Source organism: Oncorhynchus keta, chromosome 1 (assembly GCF_023373465.1).
Source record: "Oncorhynchus keta strain PuntledgeMale-10-30-2019 chromosome 1, Oket_V2, whole genome shotgun sequence".
NCBI lineage: Eukaryota > Metazoa > Chordata > Actinopteri > Salmoniformes > Salmonidae > Oncorhynchus > Oncorhynchus keta.
The window spans coordinates 7368015-7392020 of record NC_068421.1 but is presented as its reverse complement, the minus strand read 5'-3'; the positions used below and the strand labels follow the sequence as shown (position 1 = coordinate 7392020).

At 45.8% G+C, this 24006-nt stretch overlaps 1 protein-coding gene across 1 annotated transcript in view; it reads left to right on the top strand.

Moving 5' to 3' along the window:
• The window catches only part of LOC118380856 (rho guanine nucleotide exchange factor TIAM1-like), a 125302-nt gene that overhangs the window by 51186 nt on the left and 50110 nt on the right, over nucleotides 1-24006 (top strand). Inside the window, exons 17-19 of the mRNA XM_052479358.1 lie at nucleotides 5008-5108; nucleotides 11092-11157; nucleotides 20878-21078. Of these exons, the coding sequence (XP_052335318.1) occupies nucleotides 5008-5108; nucleotides 11092-11157; nucleotides 20878-21078 (368 nt within the window). The remainder of the gene's footprint in view (nucleotides 1-5007; nucleotides 5109-11091; nucleotides 11158-20877; nucleotides 21079-24006) is intronic.

Sequence of the window (24006 nt, the reverse complement as noted above, 5' to 3'; positions counted from 1 at the left end):
TGATGTGTTACAGTAGTCCTCTATACTGATGTGTTCTCTGTGAGTTACAGTAGTCCTCTATACTGATGTGTTCTCTGTGAGTTACAGTAGTCCTCTATACTGATGTGTTCTCTGTGAGTTACAGTAGACCTCTATACTGATGTGTTCTCTGTGAGTTACAGTAGACCTCTATACTGATGTGTTCTCTGTGAGTTACAGTAGTCCTCCATACTGATGTGTTCTCTGTGAGTTACAGTAGACCTCTATACTGATGTGTTCTCTGTGAGTTACAGTAGTCCTCCATACTGATGTGTTCTCTGTGAGTTACAGTAGACCTCTATACTGATGTGTTCTCTGTGAGTTACAGTAGTCCTCTATACTGATGTGTTCTCTGTGAGTTACAGTAGACCTCTATACTGATGTGTTCTCTGTGAGTTACAGTAGACCTCTATACTGATGTGTTCTCTGTGAGTTACAGTAGACCTCTATACTGATGTGTTCTCTATACTGATGTGTTCTCTGTGAGTTACAGTAGTCCTCTATACTGATGTGTTCTCTGTGAGTTACAGTAGTCCTCTATACTGATGTGTTCTCTGTGAGTTACAGTAGTCCTCTATACTGATGTGTTCTCTGTGAGTTACAGTAGTCCTCTATACTGATGTGTTCTCTGTGAGTTACAGTAGTCCTCTATACTGATGTGTTCTCTGTGAGTTACAGTAGTCCTCTATACTGATGTGTTCTCTGTGAGTTACAGTAGTCCTCTATACTGATGTGTTCTCTGTGAGTTACAGTAGTCCTTAGTTACTGATGTGTTCTCTGTGAGTTACAGTAGTCCTCTATACTGATGTGTTCTCTGTGAGTTACAGTAGTCCTCTATACTGATGTGTTCTCTGTGAGTTACAGTAGTCCTCTATACTGATGTGTTCTCTGTGAGTTACAGTAGTCCTCTATACTGATGTGTTCTCTGTGAGTTACAGTAGTCCTCTATACTGATGTGTTCTCTGTGAGTTACAGTAGACCTCTATACTGATGTGTTCTCTGTGAGTTACAGTAGTCCTCTATACTGATGTGTTCTCTGTGAGTTACAGTAGTCCTCTATGATGTGTTCTCTGAGTTGTGTTCTCTGTGAGTTACAGTAGTCCTCTATACTGATGTGTTCTCTGTGAGTTACAGTAGTCCTCTATACTGATGTGTTCTCTGTGAGTTACAGTAGTCCTCTATACTGATGTGTTCTCTGTGAGTTACAGTAGTCCTCTATACTGATGTGTTCTCTGTGAGTTACAGTAGTCCTCTATACTGATGTGTTCTCTGTGAGTTACAGTAGTCCTCTATACTGATGTGTTCTCTGTGAGTTACAGTAGTCCTCTATACTGATGTGTTCTCTGTGAGTTACAGTAGTCCTCTATACTGATGTGTTCTCTGTGAGTTACAGTAGTCCTCTATACTGATGTGTTCTCTGTGAGTTACAGTAGTCCTCTATACTGATGTGTTCTCTGTGAGTTACAGTAGTCCTCTATACTGATGTGTTCTCTGTGAGTTACAGTAGTCCTCTATCTGATGTGTTCTCTATACTGATGTGTTCTCTGTGAGTTACAGTAGTCCTCTATACTGATGTGTTCTCTGTGAGTTACAGTAGTCCTCTATACTGATGTGTTCTCTGTGAGTTACAGTAGTCCTCTATACTGATGTGTTCTCTGTGAGTTACAGTAGTCCTCTATACTGATGTGTTCTCTGTGAGTTACAGTAGTCCTCTATACTGATGTGTTCTCTGTGAGTTACAGTAGTCCTCTATACTGATGTGTTCTCTGTGAGTTACAGTAGTCCTCTATACTGATGTGTTCTCTGTGAGTTACAGTAGTCCTCTATACTGATGTGTTCTCTGTGAGTTACAGTAGACCTCTATACTGATGTGTTCTCTGTGAGTTACAGTAGTCCTCTATACTGATGTGTTCTCTGTGAGTTACAGTAGTCCTCTATACTGATGTGTTCTCTGTGAGTTACAGTAGTCCTCTATACTGATGTGTTCTCTGTGAGTTACAGTAGTCCTCTATACTGATGTGTTCTCTGTGAGTTACAGTAGTCCTCTATACTGATGTGTTCTCTGTGAGTTACAGTAGTCCTCTATACTGAGTAGTGTTCTCTCTGAGTTACAGTAGTCCTCTATACTGATGTGTTCTCTGTGAGTTACAGTAGTCCTCTATACTGATGTGTTCTCTGTTACAGTGAGTTACAGTAGTCCTCTATACTGATGTGTTCTCTGTGAGTTACAGTAGTCCTCTATACTGATGTGTTCTCTGTGAGTTACAGTAGTCCTCTATACTGATGTGTTCTCTGTGAGTTACAGTAGTCCTCTATACTGATGTGTTCTCTGTGAGTTACAGTAGTCCTCTATACTGATGTGTTCTCTGTGAGTTACAGTAGTCCTCTATACTGATGTGTTCTCTGTGAGTTACAGTAGTCCTCTATACTGATGTGTTCTCTGTGAGTTACAGTAGTCCTCTATACTGATGTGTTCTCTGTGAGTTACAGTAGTCCTCTATACTGATGTGTTCTCTGTGAGTTACAGTAGTCCTCTATACTGATGTGTTCTCTGTGAGTTACAGTAGTCCTCTATACTACTGAGTTGTGTTCTCTGATGTGTGAGTTACAGTAGTCCTCTATACTGATGTGTTCTCTGTGAGTTACAGTAGTTCCTCTATGCTGATGTGTTCTCTGTGAGTTACAGTAGTCCTCTATACTGATGTGTTCTCTGTGAGTTACAGTAGTCCTCTATACTGATGTGTTCTCTGTGAGTTACAGTAGACCTCTATACTGATGTGTTCTCTGTGAGTTACAGTAGTCCTCTATACTGATGTGTTCTCTGTGAGTTACAGTAGACCTCTATACTGATGTGTTCTCTGTGAGTTACAGTAGACCTCTATACTGATGTGTTCTCTGTGAGTTACAGTATGTGTTCTCTGTGAGTTACAGTAGACCTATACTGATGTGTTCTCTGTGAGTTACAGTAGACCTCTATACTGATGTGTTCTCTGTGAGTTACAGTAGACCTCTATACTGATGTGTTCTCTGTGAGTTACAGTAGTCCTCTATACTGATGTGTTCTCTGTGAGTTACAGTAGTCCTCTATACTGATGTGTTCTCTGTGAGTTACAGTAGTCCTCTATACTGATGTGTTCTCTGTGAGTTACAGTAGACCTCTATACTGATGTGTTCTCTGTGAGTTACAGTAGTCCTCTATACTGATGTGTTCTCTGTGAGTTACAGTAGACCTCTATACTGATGTGTTCTCTGTGAGTTACAGTAGACCTCTATGCTGATGTGTTCTCTGTGAGTTACAGTAATCCTCTATACTGATGTGTTCTCTGTGAGTTACAGTAGTCCTCTATACTGATGTGTTCTCTGTGAGTTACAGTAGTCCTCTATACTGATGTGTTCTCTGTGAGTTACAGTAGTCCTCTATACTGATGTGTTCTCTGTGAGTTACAGTAGTCCTCTATACTGATGTGTTCTCTGTGAGTTACAGTAGTCCTCTATACTGACCTGTTAGGGAACATTTGGGAACCTGGTAATATTGATATGTTAGCAGGACAGCTGCTCACCAGGGTCTGTCTCTGTTGTTGATGTTTGTATTGTTGATGTTTTTATTGTTGTTGATGTTTTTATTGTTGTTGATGTTTTTATTGTTGTTGATGTTTTTATTGTTGTTGATGTTTGCATTGTTGTTGATGTTTGCATTGTTGATGTTTGTATTGTTGTTGATGTTTGCATTGTTGATGTTTGTATTGTTGTTGATGTTTGCATTGTTGTTGATGTTTGTATTGTTTGTTTGCATTGTTGTTGATGTTTGTATTGTTTGTTTGCATTGTTGTTGATGTTTGTATTGTTTGTTTGTATTGTTGTTGATGTTTGTATTGTTGATGTTTGTATTGTTGAAGTTTGTATTGTTGATGTTTGTATTGTTGATGTTTGTATTGTTGTTGATGTTTGCATTGTTGATGTTTGTATTGTTGTTGATGTTTGCATTGTTGTTGATGTTTGTATTGTTTGTTTGTATTGTTGTTGATGTTTGTATTGTTTGTTTGTATTGTTGATGTTTGTATTGTTGATGTTTGTTTGTATTATTGATGTTTGTATTGTTGATGTTTGTATTGTTAATGTTTGTATTGTTGATGTTTGTATTGTTGATGTTTGTATTGTTGATGTTTGTATTGTTGATGTTTGTATTGTTGATGTTTGTATTGTTTGTTTGTATTGTTGATGTTTGTATTGTTTGTTTGTATTGTTTATGTTTGTATTGTTTGTTTGTATTGTTGATGTTTGTATTGTTGATGTATTGTTGATGTTTGTTTATGTTTGTATTGTTGATGTTTGTATTGTTGATGTTTGTATTGTTGATGTTTGTATTGTTGATGTTTGTATTGTTGATGTTTGTATTGTTGATGTTTGTATTGTTGATGTTTGTATTGTTGATTTTTGTATTGTTGATGTTTGTATTGTTGATGTTTGTATTGTTGATGTTTGTATTGTTTGTTTGTATTGTTGATGTTTGTTGATGTTTGTATTGTTGATGTTTGTATTGTTGATGTTTGTATTGTTTGTTTGTATTGTTTGTTTGTATTGTTTGTTTGTATTGTTGATGTTTGTTGTTGATGTTTGTATTGTTGATGTTTGTATTGTTGATGTTTGTATTGTTTGATGTTTGTATTGTTGATGTTTGTATTGTTTGTTATTGATGTTTGTATTGTTGATGTTTGTATTGTTTGTTTGTATTGTTGATGTGTTGTTGATGTTTGTATTGTTGATGTTTGTATTGTTGATGTTTGTATTGTTGATGTTTGTATTGTTGATGATTGTATTGTTGATGTTTGTATTGTTGATGTGTTGTTGATGTTTGTGTTGTTGATGTTTGTATTGTTGATGTGTTGTTGATGTTTGTGTTGTTTGTTTGTATTGTTTATGTTTGTATTGTTTATATTTCTATTGTTTGTTTGTATTGTTGATGTGGTGTTTATATTCTTCATGTTCCAGAGGAGATTCTGGATGACGGGGTTGGTCTGATGCTGGATAGTTCTGGAGACAGCCTGGACGACGACTCTGAGATCTTCAGCGAGGCAGACCAATGCAGAAAGGTAAAGGTTCTGTTCTCCTTCTCTATTCAAGCAGGGACGTCCCATTGAGACCCAACGTCTCTTTTCCCAGGGAGCCCTGCGTCACCAAAATGCAGCAAATTCAAAGTGCATAGTAATGAACCAGTGATACGAATGACAACAAACATTGATGTGATTATGTTGACAGTGTGGATCACCAGTGGTTCGTCTCTGTGCTTCACTGAACATTGTGCTGCACCGTCTGTAATCTGGCGACGTCCCCTCTCTGCACCGTCTGTAATCTGGTGACGTCCCCTCTCTGCACCGTCTGTAATCTGGTGACGTCCCCTCTCTGCACCGTCTGTAATCTGGAGACGTCCCCTCTCTGCACCGTCTGTAATCTGGAGACGTCCCCTCTCTGCACCGTCTGTAATCTAGAGACGTCCCCTCTCTGCACCATATTCTGCACCGTCTGTAATCTAGAGACATCCCCTCTCTGCACCGTCTGTAATCTGGCGACGTCCCCTCTATGCACCGTCTGTAATCTAGAGACGTCCCCTCTCTGCACCGTCTGTAATCTAGAGACGTCCCCTCTCTGCATCGTATTCTGCACCATCTGTAATCTAGAGACGTCCCCTCTCTGCACCGTCTGTAATCTAGAGACGTCCCCTCTCTGCACCGTCTGTAATCTGGCGACGGCCCCTCTCTGCACCGTCTGTAATCTAGAGACGTCCCCTCTCTGCACCGTCTGTAATCTAGAGACGTCCCCTCTCTGCACCGTCTGTAATCTAGAGACGTCCCCTCTCTGCACCGTCTGTAATCTAGAGACATCCCCTCTCTGCACCGTCTGTAATCTAGAGACGTCCCCTCTCTGCACCGTCTGTAATCTAGAGACGTCCCCTCTCTGCACCGTCTGTAATCTGGCGACGTCCCCTCTCTGCACCGTCTGTAATCTAGAGACGTCCCCACTCTGCACCATCTGTAATCTAGAGACGTCCCCTCTCTGCACCGTCTGTAATCTAGAGACGTCCCCTCTCTGCACCGTCTGTAATCTAGAGACGTCCCCTCTCTGCACCGTCTGTAATCTAGAGACGTCCCCTCTCTGCACCGTCTGTAATCTAGAGACGTCCCCTCTCTGCACCGTCTGTAATCTAGAGACGTCCCCTCTCTGCACCGTCTGTAATCTGGCGACGTCCCCTCTCTGCACCGTCTGTAATCTAGAGACGTCCCCTCTCTGCACCGTCTGTAATCTAGAGACGTCCCCTCTCTGCACCGTCTGTAATCTAGAGACGTCCCCTCTCTGCACCGTCTGTAATCTAGAGACGTCCCCTCTCTGCACCGTCTGTAATCTGGCGGCGTCCCCTTCTGCACCATCTGTAATCTAGAGACGTCCCCCCTGCACCGTATTCTGCACCGTCTGTAATCTAGAGACGTCCCCCTCTGCACCGTCTGTAATCTAGAGACGGCCCCCTCTGCACCGTCTGTAATCTAGAGACGTCCCCCCTCTGCACCGTCTGTAATCTAGAGACATCCCCTCGCTGTACCGTCTGTAATCTAGAGACGTCCCCTCTCTGCACCGTCTGTAATCTAGAGACGTCCCTTCTCTGCACCGTCTGTAATCTGGCGACGTCCCCACTCTGCACCATCTGTAATCTGGCGACGTCCCCTCTCTGCACCGTCTGTAATCTAGAGACGTCCCCTCTCTGCACCGTCTGTAATCTAGAGACGTCCCCTCTCTGCACCGTCTGTAATCTAGAGACGTCCCCTCTCTGCACCGTCTGTAATCTAGAGACGTCCCCTCTCAGCACCGTCTGTAATCTAGAGACGTCCCCTCTCTGCACCGTCTGTAATCTGTAATCTGTAATCTAGCGTCCCCTCTCTGCACCGTCTGTAATCTGGCGACGTCCCCTCTCTGCACCGTCTGTAATCTGGCGACGTCCCCTCTCTGCACCGTCTGTAATCTAGAGACGTCCCCTCTCTGCAAAGTCTGTAATCTGGCGGCGTCCCCTCTCTGCACCGTCTGTAATCTAGAGACGTCCCCTCTCTGCAAAGTCTGTAATCTAGAGACGCCCCTCTCTGCACCGTCTGTAATCTAGAGACGTCCCCTCTCTGCACCGTCTGTAATCTAGAGACGTCCCCTCTCTGCACCGTCTGTAATCTAGAGACGTCCCCTCTCTGCACCGTCTGTAATCTAGAGACGTCCCCTCTCTGCACCGTATTCTGCACCTCTGCCACCAACTCATTGACTCTTGGCTGGGAGAATAAAGTGATACAAGACATACAGTTTCTTCTTCCCCCTCCTCCTAATGTGCATGATTTGGACTCTCTTCCGTGACCTTTTACATAGGATGCAGAAAATCCTTACAGGGGGGGTGTATTTTCAAAGCTTTGAAAATAAATAGATCTTCGTCATCACGTCTCGTTACTTTAGCTGTCCAACAGCTTGTTGATATGTCAGCTTTGGCCCCATAGTTAGATCAAAACCTCTGTGGACCAGGAATGGAGGGATGGGATTTGGTTTGAGGGGGGAAGAGCAGAGAGACGGGTGCCCCTTTGATTAGTCTGTATTCTAAATGCTTGATTATAAATTATGAATGGTGATTAAGATTGTTTAACGGAGGCAGTGTTTGTTATAAATTCAGTAGAGTAACTTCAGTCTAATAAATGGACAGGCAATGCAAACAGACTAAATAAGCTAGTCAGGTAGGTGAACTAACAAAGCAGCTGCATGTCAGCTAGAATAAGATAAAAGTCTCCAACTTCAGCGATTTTTGCAATTCGTTCCAGTCACAGGCAGCAAATGACACCCAAATGAGGTGTTGGCTTTAGGGATGATCAGTGAGATACACCTGCTGGAGTGCACGGATGGGTGTTGCCATCGTGACCTGAACTGGTAGCATGGAAAGACCTAGTGGGTCTGGCACGAATATGTAGTGAGGGCCAATAGGCATGCCATTTGCTTTAGTGACCGGATGGCACTGTGATAGACTGCATCCAGTTTGCAGGAGTGTTGGAAGCCATTTTGCGAAGTCGAGGATCGGTAGGATAGTCAGAGGGTAGCTGGATTTGATTTTTGATTGGAGATGTTTGATGTGAGTCTGGAATAACTTCCTAATAAATGGACAGGCAATGCAAACAGACTAAATAAGCTAGTCAGGGTGAACTAACAAAGCCTGCATGTCATAGAATAAGAGTGATGTGTTCCAAATGGCACCCGATTCCTGACGTAGTGCACTGCGCTCTGGTCCAAAAGTAGTGGGCCACGTAGGGAATAGGGTGCCATTTGAGCCTTTTCCCCAGGAGGTTGCTGATAGCATTGTAGCTGCATAGCATAAAATGGCAGGGTCTGTTTACACAGAAACATATGGGTGCAGGCTAGTCTAGGCTAGGCTAGGCTAGGCTAATTAGAATGCAACAGCTGTGGTATGGAGCTCCGTTTTGAGGTGGTTTTCAGTCAGAGTGTACTTCAAGCCTGGTTTCATGGGCTGATGTTTATATGACATCTCCACCTGAACGTCTAGTGTCTGACACCTGCTGTAGTTCATACTTCCTCTCATTAGTCAATATTTTCACTGCAGTTCTTCTGTCTTTTCTCTCTCTCTCTCTCTCTCTCTCTCTCTCTCTCTCTCTCTCTCTCTCGATCCCCCCACCCCCTCCGAAGGTAGTGCACTACGTAGGGAATTGGGTTTTATTTGTCACTTAGACAACCCTGGCCTCACTGCAAGACAACCAGTGTCATCCTGTTGACCTCAGAGCAGCCTTCTAAACAATTTAATAAAATAAAAACTGGCCCCTGATTAGCTCTCTGAAGTCACGTGGAGAAATGATTGCCCCCTGATTAGCTCTCTGAAGCCATTTGGAGAAATGATTGCCCTCTGATTAGCTCTCTGAAGCCATGTGGAGAAATGATTGCCCCCTGATTAGCTCTCTGAAGTCACGTGGAGAAATGATTGCCCCCTGATTAGCTCTCTGAAGTCACGTGGAGAAATGATTGCCTCCTGATTAGCTCTCTGAAGTCATGTGGAGAAATGATTGCCCCCTGATTAGCTCTCTGAAGCCATGTGGAGAAATGATTGCCCCCTGATTAGCTCTCTGAAGTCATGTGGAGAAATGATTGCCTCCTGATTAGCTCTCTGAAGCCATGTGGAGAAATGATTGCCTCCTGATTAGCTCTCTGAAGTCATGTGGAGAAATGATTGCCTCCTGATTAGCTCTCTGAAGCCATGTGGAGAAATGATTGCCCCCTGATTTAGCTCTCTGAAGCCATGTGGAGAAATGATTGCCCCCTGATTAGCTCTCTGAAGTCATGTGGAGAAATTATTGCCTCCTGATTAGCTCTCTGAAGCCATGTGGAGAAATGATTGCCCCCTGATTAGCTCTCTGAAACCATGTGGAGAAATGATTGTGTCTATTATAGGCATTGATTGAAGCTCAGTATTAAATTCAAATCTCCTGACCATCAAATCTAAACCATAATGACACCAATCTCGATAAGAAAATTTCAAATCAACATGATAGCCTAGTGGTTAGAGCGTTTGGACTAGTATCCGGAAGGTTGCAAGTTCAAACCCCCGAGCTGACAAGGTACAAATCTGTCGTTCTGCCCCTGAACAGGCAGTTAACCCACTGTTCCTAGGCCGTCATTGAAAATAAGAATATGTTCTTAACTGACTTGCCTGGTTAAATAAAGGTCAAATAAAATAAAAAATGTACACAACACAATCCGCCTCTGGTCATGAGCCGTCCGGGCCGTGACTGAGAACCACGTACCAGATTTTCTTTTAACGAGGTGGTTAGCAATTGATTTTTAATAGTATTTCTTGCGCTTACCTATCTTAAATTCTAGACGTCGGATTTACAACGAGACTGTAGCGACCATAAAGTGACCTTTGGACTTTAAAAAATGCAGTATTGACTAAGTTTGTAGCGTCGGTTTATTTTAAATGTATCATGTATTGCTCTCGCGTGTACACATTTCAGTAAACAATATGCTACCTTTTTGTAGCATTTCTGACAATAATATATTTTTTTTAGCTGAAGCTCTGAGTTCTGGTTGCACCGTGCTGCCAGTCATGAGAAGCTGAGGTTAATCAATAAATACAAACCTAGACTACTGTATTTAGCTAGCTTTATGGTGGTGTTCAAGCTGAGGTTAATCAATAAATACAAACCTAGACTACTGTATTTAGCTAGCTTTATGGTGGTGTTCAAGCTGAGGTTAATAAATACAATAAATACAAAGCTGGTCGCCTTCGGGGCGGCAGGGGAGCTTAGTGGTTAGAGCGTTGGACTAGTAACCGAAAGGTTGCAAGTTCGAATACCCGAGGTGACAAGGTACAAATCTGTCGTTCTGCCCCTGAACAGGCAGTTAACCCCACTGTTCCTAGGCAGTCATTGAAAATAAGAATGTGTTCTTAACTGATTTGCCTATTTAAATAAAGGTAAAATAAATAAAAATTCAAATAAACTTCCAATCTAGGAGACCGGGCTGGCACATGGAATGTCATGTTGTTTTACCCAGCCTGATGCACCGAGTAACATAGTAAACGTAAGGAATTTGCCACGAGATGAGGGGGACTCCCAATTTTGAGATATCTACTGGGGAAATTCCACAGTGGATCACAGCAGCAAGATTTGTGACCTGAGCCACGAGAGGAGTGAAGGAGAGGGGAGAGAGAGGAGAGGAGAGGGGGAGAGAGGAGAGAGGGGGGGAGAGGAGAGGAGAGGAGGAGAGAGAGAGAGAGAGAGAGAGGAGAGAGAGAGAGAGAGAGAGAGAGAGAGAGAGAGAGAGAGAGAGAGAGAGAGAGAGAGAGAGAGAGAGAGAGAGAGAGAGAGAGAGAGAGAGAGAGAGAGAGAGAGAGAGAGAGAGAGAGAGAGAGAGAGAGAGAGAGAGAGAGAGAGAGAGAGAGAGAGCTCTCCTTTACATTGGACTCTTCCCTTCCGCTGACTGAGGCTTTGACTGACCGACGGTCCTCTCCTCCTCTCCGTCTCACTCCATCTGTCTGTCGTCTTTTCTGTCCGCCAGCCTCCCATGTCTGCCCTGAAGAGGAGCGAGCGCTCCTCAGAGTCCATCTCTGACATGCTGCATCTGGTGAGCCTGCTCTCTAAAATAACTAGCTACATCTACTTCCTCTTTACTTAACTAAAGATGTTTATTCAGTGTTTTTGTCGTGTCTTTGTTCTTTTATTGGTTCATACTGTCAGCTGTGATTTTCTTGTTGGTTGGACTACGTCGTATATTACGCTGGTTGGACTGTTGTCTCTAACGCAAGGCTACCTGATGTGGTGAGGTTGTGTGATTCCTGATGCTTTTAATCGCTGTGATTCACACCGTTTCTTGCTTCCCAAATGGCACCCTATCCACTATATAGTGCACTATGGGTCCTGGTCTAAAGTATCTGTCATAGTCACTATAGCTGGAATAGGGCTCCACACTGTCAGCTGCGAAGCTCTGCAATCTGTCACAGCTGAAACTGTGACTCCTCCGCACTGTCAGCTCTAGTCATCCTGTGAGCTGAAACTGGCTGCTGTGTGGACAATCTGTCATAGTCAGGATGCTGTGACTCCTCAGCACTGTCAGCTAGCAAAGCTCTCCAATCTGTCATAGTCACCTGTGAGCTGAAACTGTGACTCCTAAGCACTGTCAGCTAGCGAAGCTCTCCAATCTGTCAGTCATCCTGTGAGCTGAAACTGTGAAGCACTGTCAGCTAGCGAAGCTCTCAATCTGTCTGTCACCAGCAGTGACTCCTAAGCACTGTCAGCTAGCAAAGCTCTCCAATCTGTCACCACAGTCCCTAAGCACTGTCAGCTAGCGAAGCTCTCCAATCTGTCATAGTCATCCTGTGAGCTGAAACTGTGACTCCTCCGCACTGTCAGCTAGCGAAGCTCTCCAATCTGTCATAGTCATCCTGTGAGCTGAAACTGTGACTCCTCCGCACTGTCAGCTAGCGAAGCTCTCCAATCTGTCATAGTCATCCTGTGAGCTGAAACTGTGACTCCTCCGCACTGTCAGCTAGCGAAGCTCTCCAATCTGTCATACAGTCATTCTGTGAGCTTTTTTGTTATACACATCTTTTTTTATACAATTTTATTTATAAAAAAAAAAATTACCCCCCTTTTTCTCCCCAATTTCGTGGTATCCAATTGTTAGTAGTGACTATCTTGTCTCATCGCTACAACTCGCGTACAGGCTCGGGAGAGACGAAGGTCGAGAGCCATGCATCCTCTGAAACACAACCCAACTAAGCCGCACTGCTTCTTAACATGGCGCTCCTCCAACCCGGAAGCCAGCCGCACCAATGTGTCGGAGGAAACACTGTGCACCTGGCGACCTGGTCAGCGTGCACTGCGCCCGGCCCACCACAGGAGTTGCTACTGCGCGATGAGACAAGGATATCCCTACTGGCCAAACCCTCCCTAACCCGGACGATGCTCGGCCAATTGTGTGTCGCCCCACGAACTTCCCGGTCACGGCCGGCTGCGACAGAGCCTGGGCTCAAACCCAGAGTCTCTGGTGGCACAGCTAGCACTGCAATGTAGTGCCTTTGACCACTGTGCCACCCGGGAGGCCTATATGATTTTATTTGACCTTTTATCAGCAATACAAAACATCCACATCGCCCATGCTCAGACCTACTTGAATGAATGATTAGTCCCAATTCTTTTAGTTTTTGAAATGTTTAGGACTAACTTAGATCCTTGCCACCCACTCTGAAACTAACTGCAGCTCTTTGTTAAGTGTTGCAGTCATTTCAGTAGTAGCTGACGTGTATATAGTGTTGAGTCATGCGCATACATAGACACACTCTGGCTTTACTTAATGTCGGTGGCATGTCATTAGTAAAGATTGAAAAAAAGTAAAGGGGCCTAGACAGCTGCCCTGGGGAACTCCTGATTCTACCTGGATTATGTTGGAGAGGCTTCCATTAAAGGACACGTCTGTTTATCCACATTATAGCGGAGGGTGTAAAGCCATAACGCACACGTTTTTCCAGCAGCAGACCTATGATCAATGATGTCAAAAGCTGCGCTGAAGTCTAACAAAACAGCCCCCACAATATTTGTATCATCAATTTCTCTCAGCCAATCATCAGTCATTTGTGTAAGTGCTGTGCTTGTTGAATTTCCTTCCCTATAAGCGTGCTGAAAGTCTGTCAATTTGTTTTCTGTAAAATAGCATTGTATTTGGTCAAACACAATTTTGACCAAAAGGGTTGGTGACAGGCTGATTGGTCGGCTATTTGAGCCAGTAAAGGGGGCTTTACTGTTCTTAGGTAGAATAATGACTTTTGCTTCCTTTCAAGCCTGGGGGCACACACATTGTAGTGGGTTTAAATTGAAGATATGGCAAATAGGAGTGGCATTATCGTCTGCAATTATCCATCCAAGTTGCTGGCATGTCATGCCTAAGTTTGCTAATCTTGCCAATGAGAAAATCATCAAAGTATCAGTGGGTTTTGTGATGAATGAGCCATTTGATTCAATGAATGACTGAGTTTGCAATTTTTGCCAAAACTTAAGGTGCTCCAAAGCTTGTTACTGTCATTTTTATATAATGTATCTTTCTTTCATAGTATAGTTTCTTCTTTTTATTCAGTTTAGTCACATAAATTCTCAATTTGAAGTACTTTTGCCTGATCCCTCTCAACCATAACATTTTTCAATTCCTCGTCAATCCACAAGAAAATACCACGTTATCAGAATTTAAGATTTTGTACTAGACACGGTTCATGGGAACATTGCAAAAATTTTTTTCCAGTTTTCTATTGGTTAGGAGAATTTTCCATCAACGTCCAACCAACCATACACAGAACACGGTTCATGGGAACGAAAATGATACTCCTAAATCACTATGCTAAATTGCATTGATTTATTATCAGCACTTTAATTAAGGGCTTTCTGTATATTTGTCTAATGTTGTTGGGGCATATTAACTTGTTTTTAATGATACTCCTGAAATGACTCTTCTCACTAAAGTTGTTTCAGATCGGGAGGGATTAGGCCCTGTCCTGTCCAGAGGAAACCCTAACTATACTGCCCCAGTAAGCACCGTAGAGTTATCTGTTATTGGGAAATTGGTTGGGCACCCAACTGTCACATTTTTAGAAATATAGAAGTTAATGTTATTATTTGGCAACAGTTGCTACACACTTATCTGATCATTAAAATTATGCTCAATGAAAGATGGTAATAATCATTAAGATTAATTCTGAGTACAAATCATGATCACATTTCCACTATGTTCTAAATGAATTTATTGTTTCTATATAGCTGAACATTTCTCTTTGGTCTTCCTGAAATCCAAATCACATACTGTATATCATTCCTTTAAAAGATCCAGCTGTCAGATTGTGCCCTTTTTTAAAAACAATATTGTGATTTTTGTCATTTGTCCCTAAGTGATTCTGTTGCAATTTTTTGTTTTTCCACATTTAAAACTTGCAGATGGAACTCTGTCTGTTTTTGTGTATAGCTGGCATCATCATTGCCAGCCAGTACAGACATGCTACTGTAAAAATACACATTTCTGATATTCTGAGAATATGGTAACCATGTTCTGGGTATGTTTCTATCACAAGCAACACTACCCCGCAGTGTCAACAATCTAAGCCAGCCCCGTAGTGTCAACAATCTAAGCCAGCCCCGTCTGTTTTGCCCCGTAGTGTCAACGATCTAAGCCAGCCCCGTCTGTTTTGCCCCGTAGTGTCAACGATCTAAGCCAGCCCCGTCTGTTTTGCCCCGTAGTGTCAACGATCTAAGCCAGCCCCGTCTGTTTTGCCCCGTAGTGTCAACGATCTAAGCCAGCCCCGTAGTGTCAACGATCTAAGCCAGCCCCGTCTGTTTTGCCCCGTAGTGTCAACAATCTAAGCCAGCCCCGTAGTGTCAACGATCTAAGCCAGCCCCGTCTGTTTTGCCCCGTAGTGTCAACGATCTAAGCCAGCCCCGTAGTGTCAACGATCTAAGCCAGCCCCGTAGTGTCAACGATCTAAGCCAGCCCCGTAGTGTCAACAATCTAAGCCAGCCCCGTAGTGTCAACGATCTAAGCCAGCCCCGTCTGTTTTGCCCCGTAGTGTCAACGATCTAAGCCAGCCCCGTCTGTTTTGCCCCGTAGTGTCAACGATCTAAGCCAGCCCCGTAGTGTCAACGATCTAACCCAGCCCCGTCTGTTTTGCCCCGTAGTGTCAACGATCTAAGCCAGCCCCGATCTAAGCCAGCCCCGTAGTGTCAACGATCTAAGCCAGCCCCGTCTGTTTTGCCCCGTAGTGTCAACGATCTAAGCCAGCCCCGTAGTGTCAACGATCTAACCCAGCCCCGCCTGTTTTGCCCCGTAGTGTCAACGATCTAAGCCAGCCCCGTCTGTTTTGCCCCGTAGTGTCAACGATCTAAGCCAGCCCCGTCTGTTTTGCCCCGTAGTGTCAACGATCTAAGCCAGCCCCGTAGTGTTTTTTGTATAACTGCCAGCCCCATTTTTTGGTGTGTCAAATCTAAGCCAGTACCCCGTAGTGTCAAAATCTAAACCAGCCCCTGATATTCTAGTGTCAACGATCTAAACCATGTTCTGGGTAGTGTCAACGATCTAAACCAGCCCTGTCTGTTTTGGCTCGTAGTGTCAACAATCTAAACCAGCCCCGTAGTGTTAATGATCTAAGCCAGCCCCGTAGTGTTAATGATCTAAGCCAGCCCCGTAGTGTTAACGATCTAAGCCAGCCCCGTAGTGTCAACGATCTAAGCCAGCCCCGTATTTTTTGCCCCGTAGTGTCAACGATCTAAGCCAGCCCCGTAGTGTCAACGATCTAAGCCAGCCCCGTCTGTTTTGGCTCGTAGTTGAGCACTCACCAGTTTTGTTGCTTAACAACCAACCCGTCTATTTCTGCCCTAAGTGAAGATATCCCAACAATGCACATCAACACTCAGGAAAACACAGGGGAGGAGAGAGATCAATACATCAGCCATCAGTAGGAGGAAGACACAGGGGAAGAGATCAATACATCATCCATCAGTAGGTTTTGACACCGGGGTCAAGAGATCAATACATCAGTAGGAGGAAGACACAGGGGAAGAGATCAATACATCAGTAGGAGGAAGACACAGGGAAGAGATCAATACATCAGTAGGAGGAAGACACAGGGGAAGAGATCAATACATCAGCCAGCAGTAGGAGGAAGACACAGGGGAGGAGATCTGTTTTGTAGGAGGAAGACACAGGCCAAGATCAATACATCAGCCATCAGTAGTTTTGACACAGGGAAGAGATCAATACATCAGTAGGAGGAAGACACAGGGAAGAGATCAATACATCAGCCATCAGTAGGAGCCAGCCCAGGGGTTTTGCCAATACATCAGTAGGAGGAAGACACAGGGGAGGAGATCAATACATCAGTAGGAGGAAGACCAGGGGAAGAGATCAATACATCAGTAGGAGGAAGACACAGGGGAAGTGATCAATACATCAGTAGGAGGAAGACACAGGGGAAGAGATCATACATCAGCCATCAGTAGCCAGGAAGACCAGGGGAGAGATCAACGACATCAGTAGGAGGAAGCCAGGGGAAGAGATCAATACATCAGTAGGAGGAAGACACAGGGGAAGAGATCAATACATCAGCCATCAGTAGGAGGAAGACACAGGGAAGAGATAAGCCAGCCCCGTAGTGCAGTGAATACATCAGCCATCAGTAGGAGGAAGACACAGGGGAAGAGATCAATACATCAGTAGGAGGAAGACACAGGGGAAGAGATCAATACATCAGCCATCAGTAGGAGGAAGACACACCAGATTTACATCAGCCATCAGTAGGAGGAAGACACAGGGGAAGAGATCCCAACAATCACCCATCAGTAGGAGGAAAACACAGGGGAGGAGAGAGATCAATACATCAGCCATCAGTAGGAGGAAGACACAGGGGAAGAGATCAATACATCATCCATCAGTAGGAGAAAGACACAGGGGAAGAGATCAATACATCAGTAGGAGGAAGACACAGGGGAAGAGATCAATACATCAGTAGGAGGAAGACACAGGGGAAGAGATCAATACATCAGCCATCAGTAGGAGGAAGACACAGGGGAAGAGATCAATACATCAGTAGGAGGAAGACACAGGGGAAGAGATCAATACATCAGTAGGAGGAAGACACAGGGGAAGAGATCAATACATCAGCCATCAGTAGGAGGAAGACACAGGGGAAGAGATCAATACATCAGTAGGAGGAAGACACAGGGGAAGAGATCAATACATCAGCCATCAGTAGGAGGAAGACACAGGGGAAGAGATCAATACATCAGTAGGAGGAAGACACAGGGGAAGAGATCAATACATCACCCATCAGTAGGAGGAAGACACAGGGGAAGAGATCAATACATCAGTAGGAGGAAGACACAGGGGAAGAGATCAATACATCAGCCATCAGTAGGAGGAAGACACAGGGGAAGAGATCAATACATCAGTAGGAGGAAGACACAGGGGAAGAGATCAATACATCAGTAGGAGGAAGACACAGGGGAAGAGATCCATCAGTAGGAGGAAGACACAGGGGAAGAGATCAATACATCAGTAGGAGGAAGACACAGGGGAAGAGATCAATACATCAGCCATCAGTAGGAGGAAGACACAGGGGAAGAGATCAATACATCAGTAGGAGGAAGACACAGGGGAAGAGATCAATACATCATCCATCAGTAGGAGGAAGACACAGGGGAAGAGATCACATCATCCATCAGTAGGAGGAAGACACAGGGGAAGAGATCAATACATCAGCCATCAGTAGGAGGAAGACACAGGGGAAGAGATCAATACATCAGTAGGAGGAAGACACAGGGGAAGAGATCAATACATCAGCCATCAGTAGGAGGAAGACACAGGGGAAGAGATCAATACATCAGTAGGAGGAAGACACAGGGGAAGAGATCAATACATCAGTAGGAGGAAGACACAGGGGAAGAGATCAATACATCAGTAGGAGGAAGACACAGGGGAAGAGATCAATACATCAGTAGGAGGAAGACACAGGGGAAGAGATCAATACATCAAAAGAGATATGACAGAAAGAGAAAAGGAGAAGTAGACTGACTATTATGACAGGCCCAAAAATAGATAGAAGTTCAAATGATCCATTCTCCCACGCCTCTTCTCCTTCTCCTGTCCTTTCTCCAATCCTGCCTCTCACCTCTTCCCTCCTCTCGTCCGTTTGTTTTGATATTCTTTGTGGGTCTGTGTGATCTGTTGGAAATAATGGGGTCATTCATTTGGCAGGAGGTGAGGAAGTGTAGCTCAGTTTCCACCTCATTTTGTGGGCAGTGTGTTCTCTTGAGAGCCAGGTCTGCCTGTTTGCTACGGCAAGGCTATGGTCACGGAAGTCTGTACATAGTCGAGGATTTTCTTCAATTTGGTGTCAGTCACAGTGGTCAGGTATTTTGGGAACAGAGCCCCCTGGGGTTCTGTGGTGTCTGTTTGTGAACAGAGCCCCCTGGGGTTCTGTGGTGTCTGTTTGTGAACAGAGCCCCTGGGGTTCTGTGGTGTCTGTTTGTGAACAGAGCCCCCTGGGGTTCTGTGGTGTCTGTTTGTGAACAGAGCCCCCTGGGGTTCTGTGGTGTCTGTTTGTGAACAGAGCCCCAGGACCAGCTTTTTAAGGGGACTCTTCTTCAGGTTCATCTGCTTCCTTTTAGGTGGTTGAAGAATTTAACAGTTATTTTCTGGATTTTGATGATTAGTGGGTATAGTCCTAATTCTGCTCTGCTCTGCATTGTTTGGGCTTTTCCGTTGTACACAAAGTATATTTTTGCAGAATTCTGCCTGCATCAATTGTGTGTTTGTCCCATTTAGTCTATTGTTGGTTGATGTGTGGAACCCCACACCTCACAACCATAAAGGTTGGGTTCAACAACTGATTCAATTATTTCTTTTTTTACTAGATCGTAATTGGGATGTTGAATTTTATGTTCCTTTTGATGGCATAGAAGGCCCATCTTGCCTTGACTCTTTAGTTCTTTCTCAGCTATTTTTTTACCTTTATTTAACCAGGCAAGTCAGTTAAAGAACACATTCTTATTTTCAATGACGGCCTAGGAACAGTGGGTTAACTGGTCTAGGAACAGTGGGTTAACTGGTCTAGGAACAGTGGGTTAACTGGTCTAGGAACAGTGGGTTAACTGGTCTAGGAACAGTGGGTTAACTGGTCTAGGAACAGTGGGTTAACTGGTCTAGGAACAGTGGGTTAACTGGGTTAACTAGGAACAGTGGGTTAACTGGTCTAGGAACAGTGTTAACTGGTTAGGAACAGTGGGGTCTAGGAACAGTGGGTTAACTGGTCTAGGAACAGTGGGTTAACTGGTAGGAACAGTGGGTTAACTGGTCTAGGAACAGTGGGTTAACTGGTCTAGGAACAGTGGGTTAACTGGCCTAGGAACAGTGGGTTAACTGGTCTAGGAACAGTGGGTTAACTGCCTTGTTCAGGGGCAGAACGACAGATTTGTACCTTGTCAGCTCGGGGGTTTAAACTTGCAACCTTCCGGTTACTAGTCCAACGCTCTAACCACTAGGCCACCCCGCCGCCCCTATGCTGAAGTGACCTGTGGGGTTGATGTTTAGGCCGAGGTAGGTGTAATTCTTTGTGTGCTCTTAAGGCAACAGTGTCTAGATAGAATTAGTTTTTGTGTTATTAGCAACTATAACTTTTTTGGAACACTCTCTTACTATGATTCACTGTCAGGGCCCTGACAGAATCTGTGCAGAAGATTCTAGGTGCTGCTGTTGGTGCTGCTCAGTTGGTAGGGACAGAAGCACCAGATCATCGGCAAACGTTTCCTAGTCCAGTGAGGTGAGGTCGGGTGCTGCAGACTGTTTTAGTGCCCTCGCCAATTCATTGACGTAAATGTTGAAGAGGGGGCGAGCGTTAAGCTGCATCCCTGTCCTAACCCCATGGCCCTGAGGAAAGAAATCTGTGTTCATTGCCAATTAAAAATTCTCTCCTCTCACTTCCCTCTCTCCTCTCCTCTCCATCCCTCTCTCCTCTCCTCTCCATCCCTCTCTCCTCTCCATCCCTCTCTCTCTACTTCTTTCTTCCCTCTATCTCTCTCTCGATCTCTCTCATCTCTCTCCTCTCATCTGTCTCTCACTCCGTCTGTCTCTCTCCCTCTCATTCTTGCTCCCCTCCATCCATCCACCATCTCTCTCTCTACCTCATACCTTTCTCTCTCTACCCCTCTCTCGTCTCGATTCCTCTCTCTCTCTACCTCTCCATCCATCCCTCCTCTTCCGCTCTCTCTCTACATCTCTCATCCCACCCTCTCCTCTCTCTCTCTCTCTCTCTCCCCTCTCTCTCTCTCTCTCTCCTCATACCTTTCTCTCTCTACCCCTCTCTCCTCTCGATTCCTCTCTCTACATCTCTCATCCCACCCTCTCCCCCCTCTCTCTCTCTCTCGCTCTCCCCCTCTCCTCTCGATTCCTCTCTCTCTACCTCCTCTCTATCCATCCCTCCTCTTCCGCTCTCTCTCTACATCTCTCCTCTCATCCCTCTTCCGCTCTCTCTACATCTCTCATCCCACCCTCTCCTCTCTCTCTCTCTCTCTCTCTCTCTCTCTCTCTCTCTCTCTCTCTCTCTCTCTCTCTCTCTCTCTCTCTCTCTCTCTCTCTCTCTCGCTCTTATCACCCTCTGTCCCTCCCTCGATCTCTCTCATCTCTCTCCTCTCATCTGTCTCTCTCCCTCTCATTCTCACTCCTCTCCATCCATCCACCATCTATCTCTCTCTCTATTTATTTCTCTCCCTGCCTCTCTCTTGCTCTCTCTCTCTCTCTCTCTACCTCTCTCTGTAGAGTACGGAGCAGGTCGCAGCATTCTGCCGCAGTCTCCATGATATGAATCCGTCTGAGTGTGCCACGACCTCCTCATCCCCCAGCCTGGACTCGCCCTTCCGTCCCCCTGCCATCGGCACCGCCAGCCGCCAGCTCTCCGACGCCGACAAGCTACGCAAAGTAATCTGTGAGCTGGTTGAGACGGAACGCACCTATGTCAAAGTCAGTAACAGTAATACTACATCTCTGCTGTGTGTTTGGTGTTTGTGGGGGGTGTTTATGGGAGAAGGGGGTCGGGATGGGGTGTTTATGGGAGAAGGGGGTCGGGATGGGGTGTTTATGGGAGAAGGGGTCGGGTGGGGTGTTTATGGGAGAAGGGGGTCGGGATGGGGTGTTTATGGGAGAAGGGGGTCGGGATGGGATGTTTATGGGAGAAGGGGTCGGGATGGGGTGTTTATGGGAGAAGGGGGTCGGGGTGGGGTGTTTATGGGAGAAGGGGGTCGGGGGGGGTGTTTATGGGAGAAGGGGTCAGGGGGTGTTTATGGGAGAAGGGGGTCGGGATGGGGTGTTTATGGGAGAAGGGGGTCGGGATGGGGTGTTTGTGGGAGAAGGGGTCAGGGGTGTGGTGTTTATGGGAGAAGGGGGTCAGGGTGTGGTGTTTATGGGAGAAGGGGGTCGGGGGGGTGTTTATGGGAGAAGAGGGGTGTTTATGGCAGAAGGGGTCGGGGGGGGTGTTTATGGGAGAAGGGGGTCGGGGGGGTGTTTATGGCAGAAGGGGGTCGGGGGTGTTTATGGGAGAAGGGGGTCGGGGGTGTTTATGGGAGAAGGGGGTCAGGGTGGGGTGTTTATGGGAGAAGGGGGTCAGGGCGTGGTGTTTATGGGAGAAGGGGTCGGGTGGGGTGTTTATGGGAGAAGAGGGGTGTTTATGGCAGAAGGGGGTCGGGGGGTGTTTATGGGAGAAGGGGTCGGGGGTGTTTATGGCAGAAGGGGGTCGGGGGTGTTTATGGGAGAAGGGGGTCGGGGGTGTTTATGGCAGAAGGGGGTCGGGGGGGTGTTTATGGGAGAAGGGGGTCGGGTGGGTGTTTATGGGAGAAGAGGGTCGGGGGGTGTTTATGGGAGAAGGGGGTCGGGGGGTGTTTATGGGAGAAGGGGGTCGGGAAGGGGTGTTTATGGGAGAAGAGGGTCGGGGGGTGTTTATGGCAGAAGGGGGTCGGGAAGGGGTGTTTATGGGAGAAGGGGGTCGGGAAGGGGTGTTTATGGGAGAAGAGGGTCGGGGGTGTTTATGGGAGAAGGGGTCGGGGGGGTGTTTATGGGAGAAGGGGTCGGGGGGGTGTTTATGGGAGAAGGGGGTCGGGGGGTGTTTATGGGAGAAGGGGTCGGGGGTGTTTATGGCAGAAGGGGGTCGGGGGGTGTTTATGGCAGAAGGGGGTCGGGGGTGTTTATGGGAGAAGGGGGTCGGAAGGGGTGTTTATGGGAGAAGGGGGTCGGTGGGGTGTTTATGGGAGAAGGGGGTCGGGGGGTGTTTATGGGAGAAGGGGGTCGGGGAGTGTTTATGGGAGAAGGGGTCGGGATGGGGTGTTTATGGGAGAAGGGGGTCGGGAGTGTTTATGGGAGAAGGGGGTCGGGGAGTGTTTATGGGAGAAGGGGGTCAGGGGTGTTTATGGGAGAAGGGGGTCGGGGGGTGTTTATGGGAGAAGGGGGTCGGGGGTGTTTATGGGAGAAGGGGTCGGGGAGTGTTTATGGCAGAAGGGGGTCGGGGGAGTGTTTATGGGAGAAGGGGGTCGGGGTGGGGTGTTTATGGGAGAAGGGGGTCGGGGGGTGTTTATGGGAGAAGGGGTCGGGGGTGTTTATGGGAGAAGGGGGTCGGGGGTGTTTATGGGAGAAGGGGGTGGGGGTGTTTATGGGAGAAGGGGGTCGGGGGTGTTTATGGGGAGAAGGGGGTCGGGGTGGGGTGTTTATGGCAGAAGGGGGTCGGGGTGGGGTGTTTATGGCAGAAGGGGTCGGGGGGTGTTTATGACAGAAGGGGGTCGGGGGTGTTTGTGGGAGAAGGGGGTCGGGGGTATTTGTGGGAGAAGAGGGTTGGGGGTGTTTATGGGAGAAGGGGGTCGGGGGTGTTTATGGCAGAAGGGGGTCGGGGGTGTTTATGGCAGAAGGGGGTCGGGGGTGTTTATGGCAGAAGGGGGTCGGGGGTGTTTATGGCAGAAGGGGGTCGGGGGGTGTTTGTGGGAGAAGAGGGTCGGGGGTGTTTATGGGAGAAGGGGGTCGGGGGTGTTTGTGGGAGAAGAGGGTTGGGGGTGTTTATGGCAGAAGGGGGTCTGGCGTGTTTATGGGAGAAGAGGGTTGGGGGTGTTTGTGGGAGAAGGGGTTGGGGGGTGTTTATGGGAGAAGGGGGTCGGGGGGGTGTTTGTGGGAGAAGGGGGGGTGTTTGTGGGAGAAGGGGTCATAACTGGGTTATAGAATATAGAAAAGCAAAACATTGTATTATAACTGGGTTACAAAGAAACTCTGAGAAGTTAAATACATAATATAACCTCAATACTTATGTAATCTGATCTAACTAGAAACAGACCTCAATACTACGTATGTAATCTGATCTAACTAGAAACAGACCTCAATACTACGTATGTAATCTGATCTAACTAGAAACAGACCTCAATACATATGTAATCTGATCTAACTAGAAACAGACCTCAATACTACGTATGTAATCTGATCTAACTAGAAACGGACCTCAATACTACATATGTAATCTGATCTAACTAGAAACAGACCTCAATACTACGTATGTAATCTGATCTAACTAGAAACAGACCTCAATACGTATGTAATCTGATCTAACTAGAAACAGACCTCAATACGTATGTAATCTGATCTAACTAGAAACGGACCTCAATACTACATATGTAATCTGATCTAACTAGAAACAGACCTCAATACTACGTATGTAATCTGATCTAACTAGAAACGGACCTCAATACGTATGTAATCTGATCTAACTAGAAACAGACCTCAATACTACGTATGTAATCTGATCTAACTAGAAACAGACCTCAATACATATGTAATCTGATCTAACTAGAAACAGACCTCAATACTACGTATGTAATCTGATCTAACTAGAAACAGACCTCAATACTACGTATGTAATCT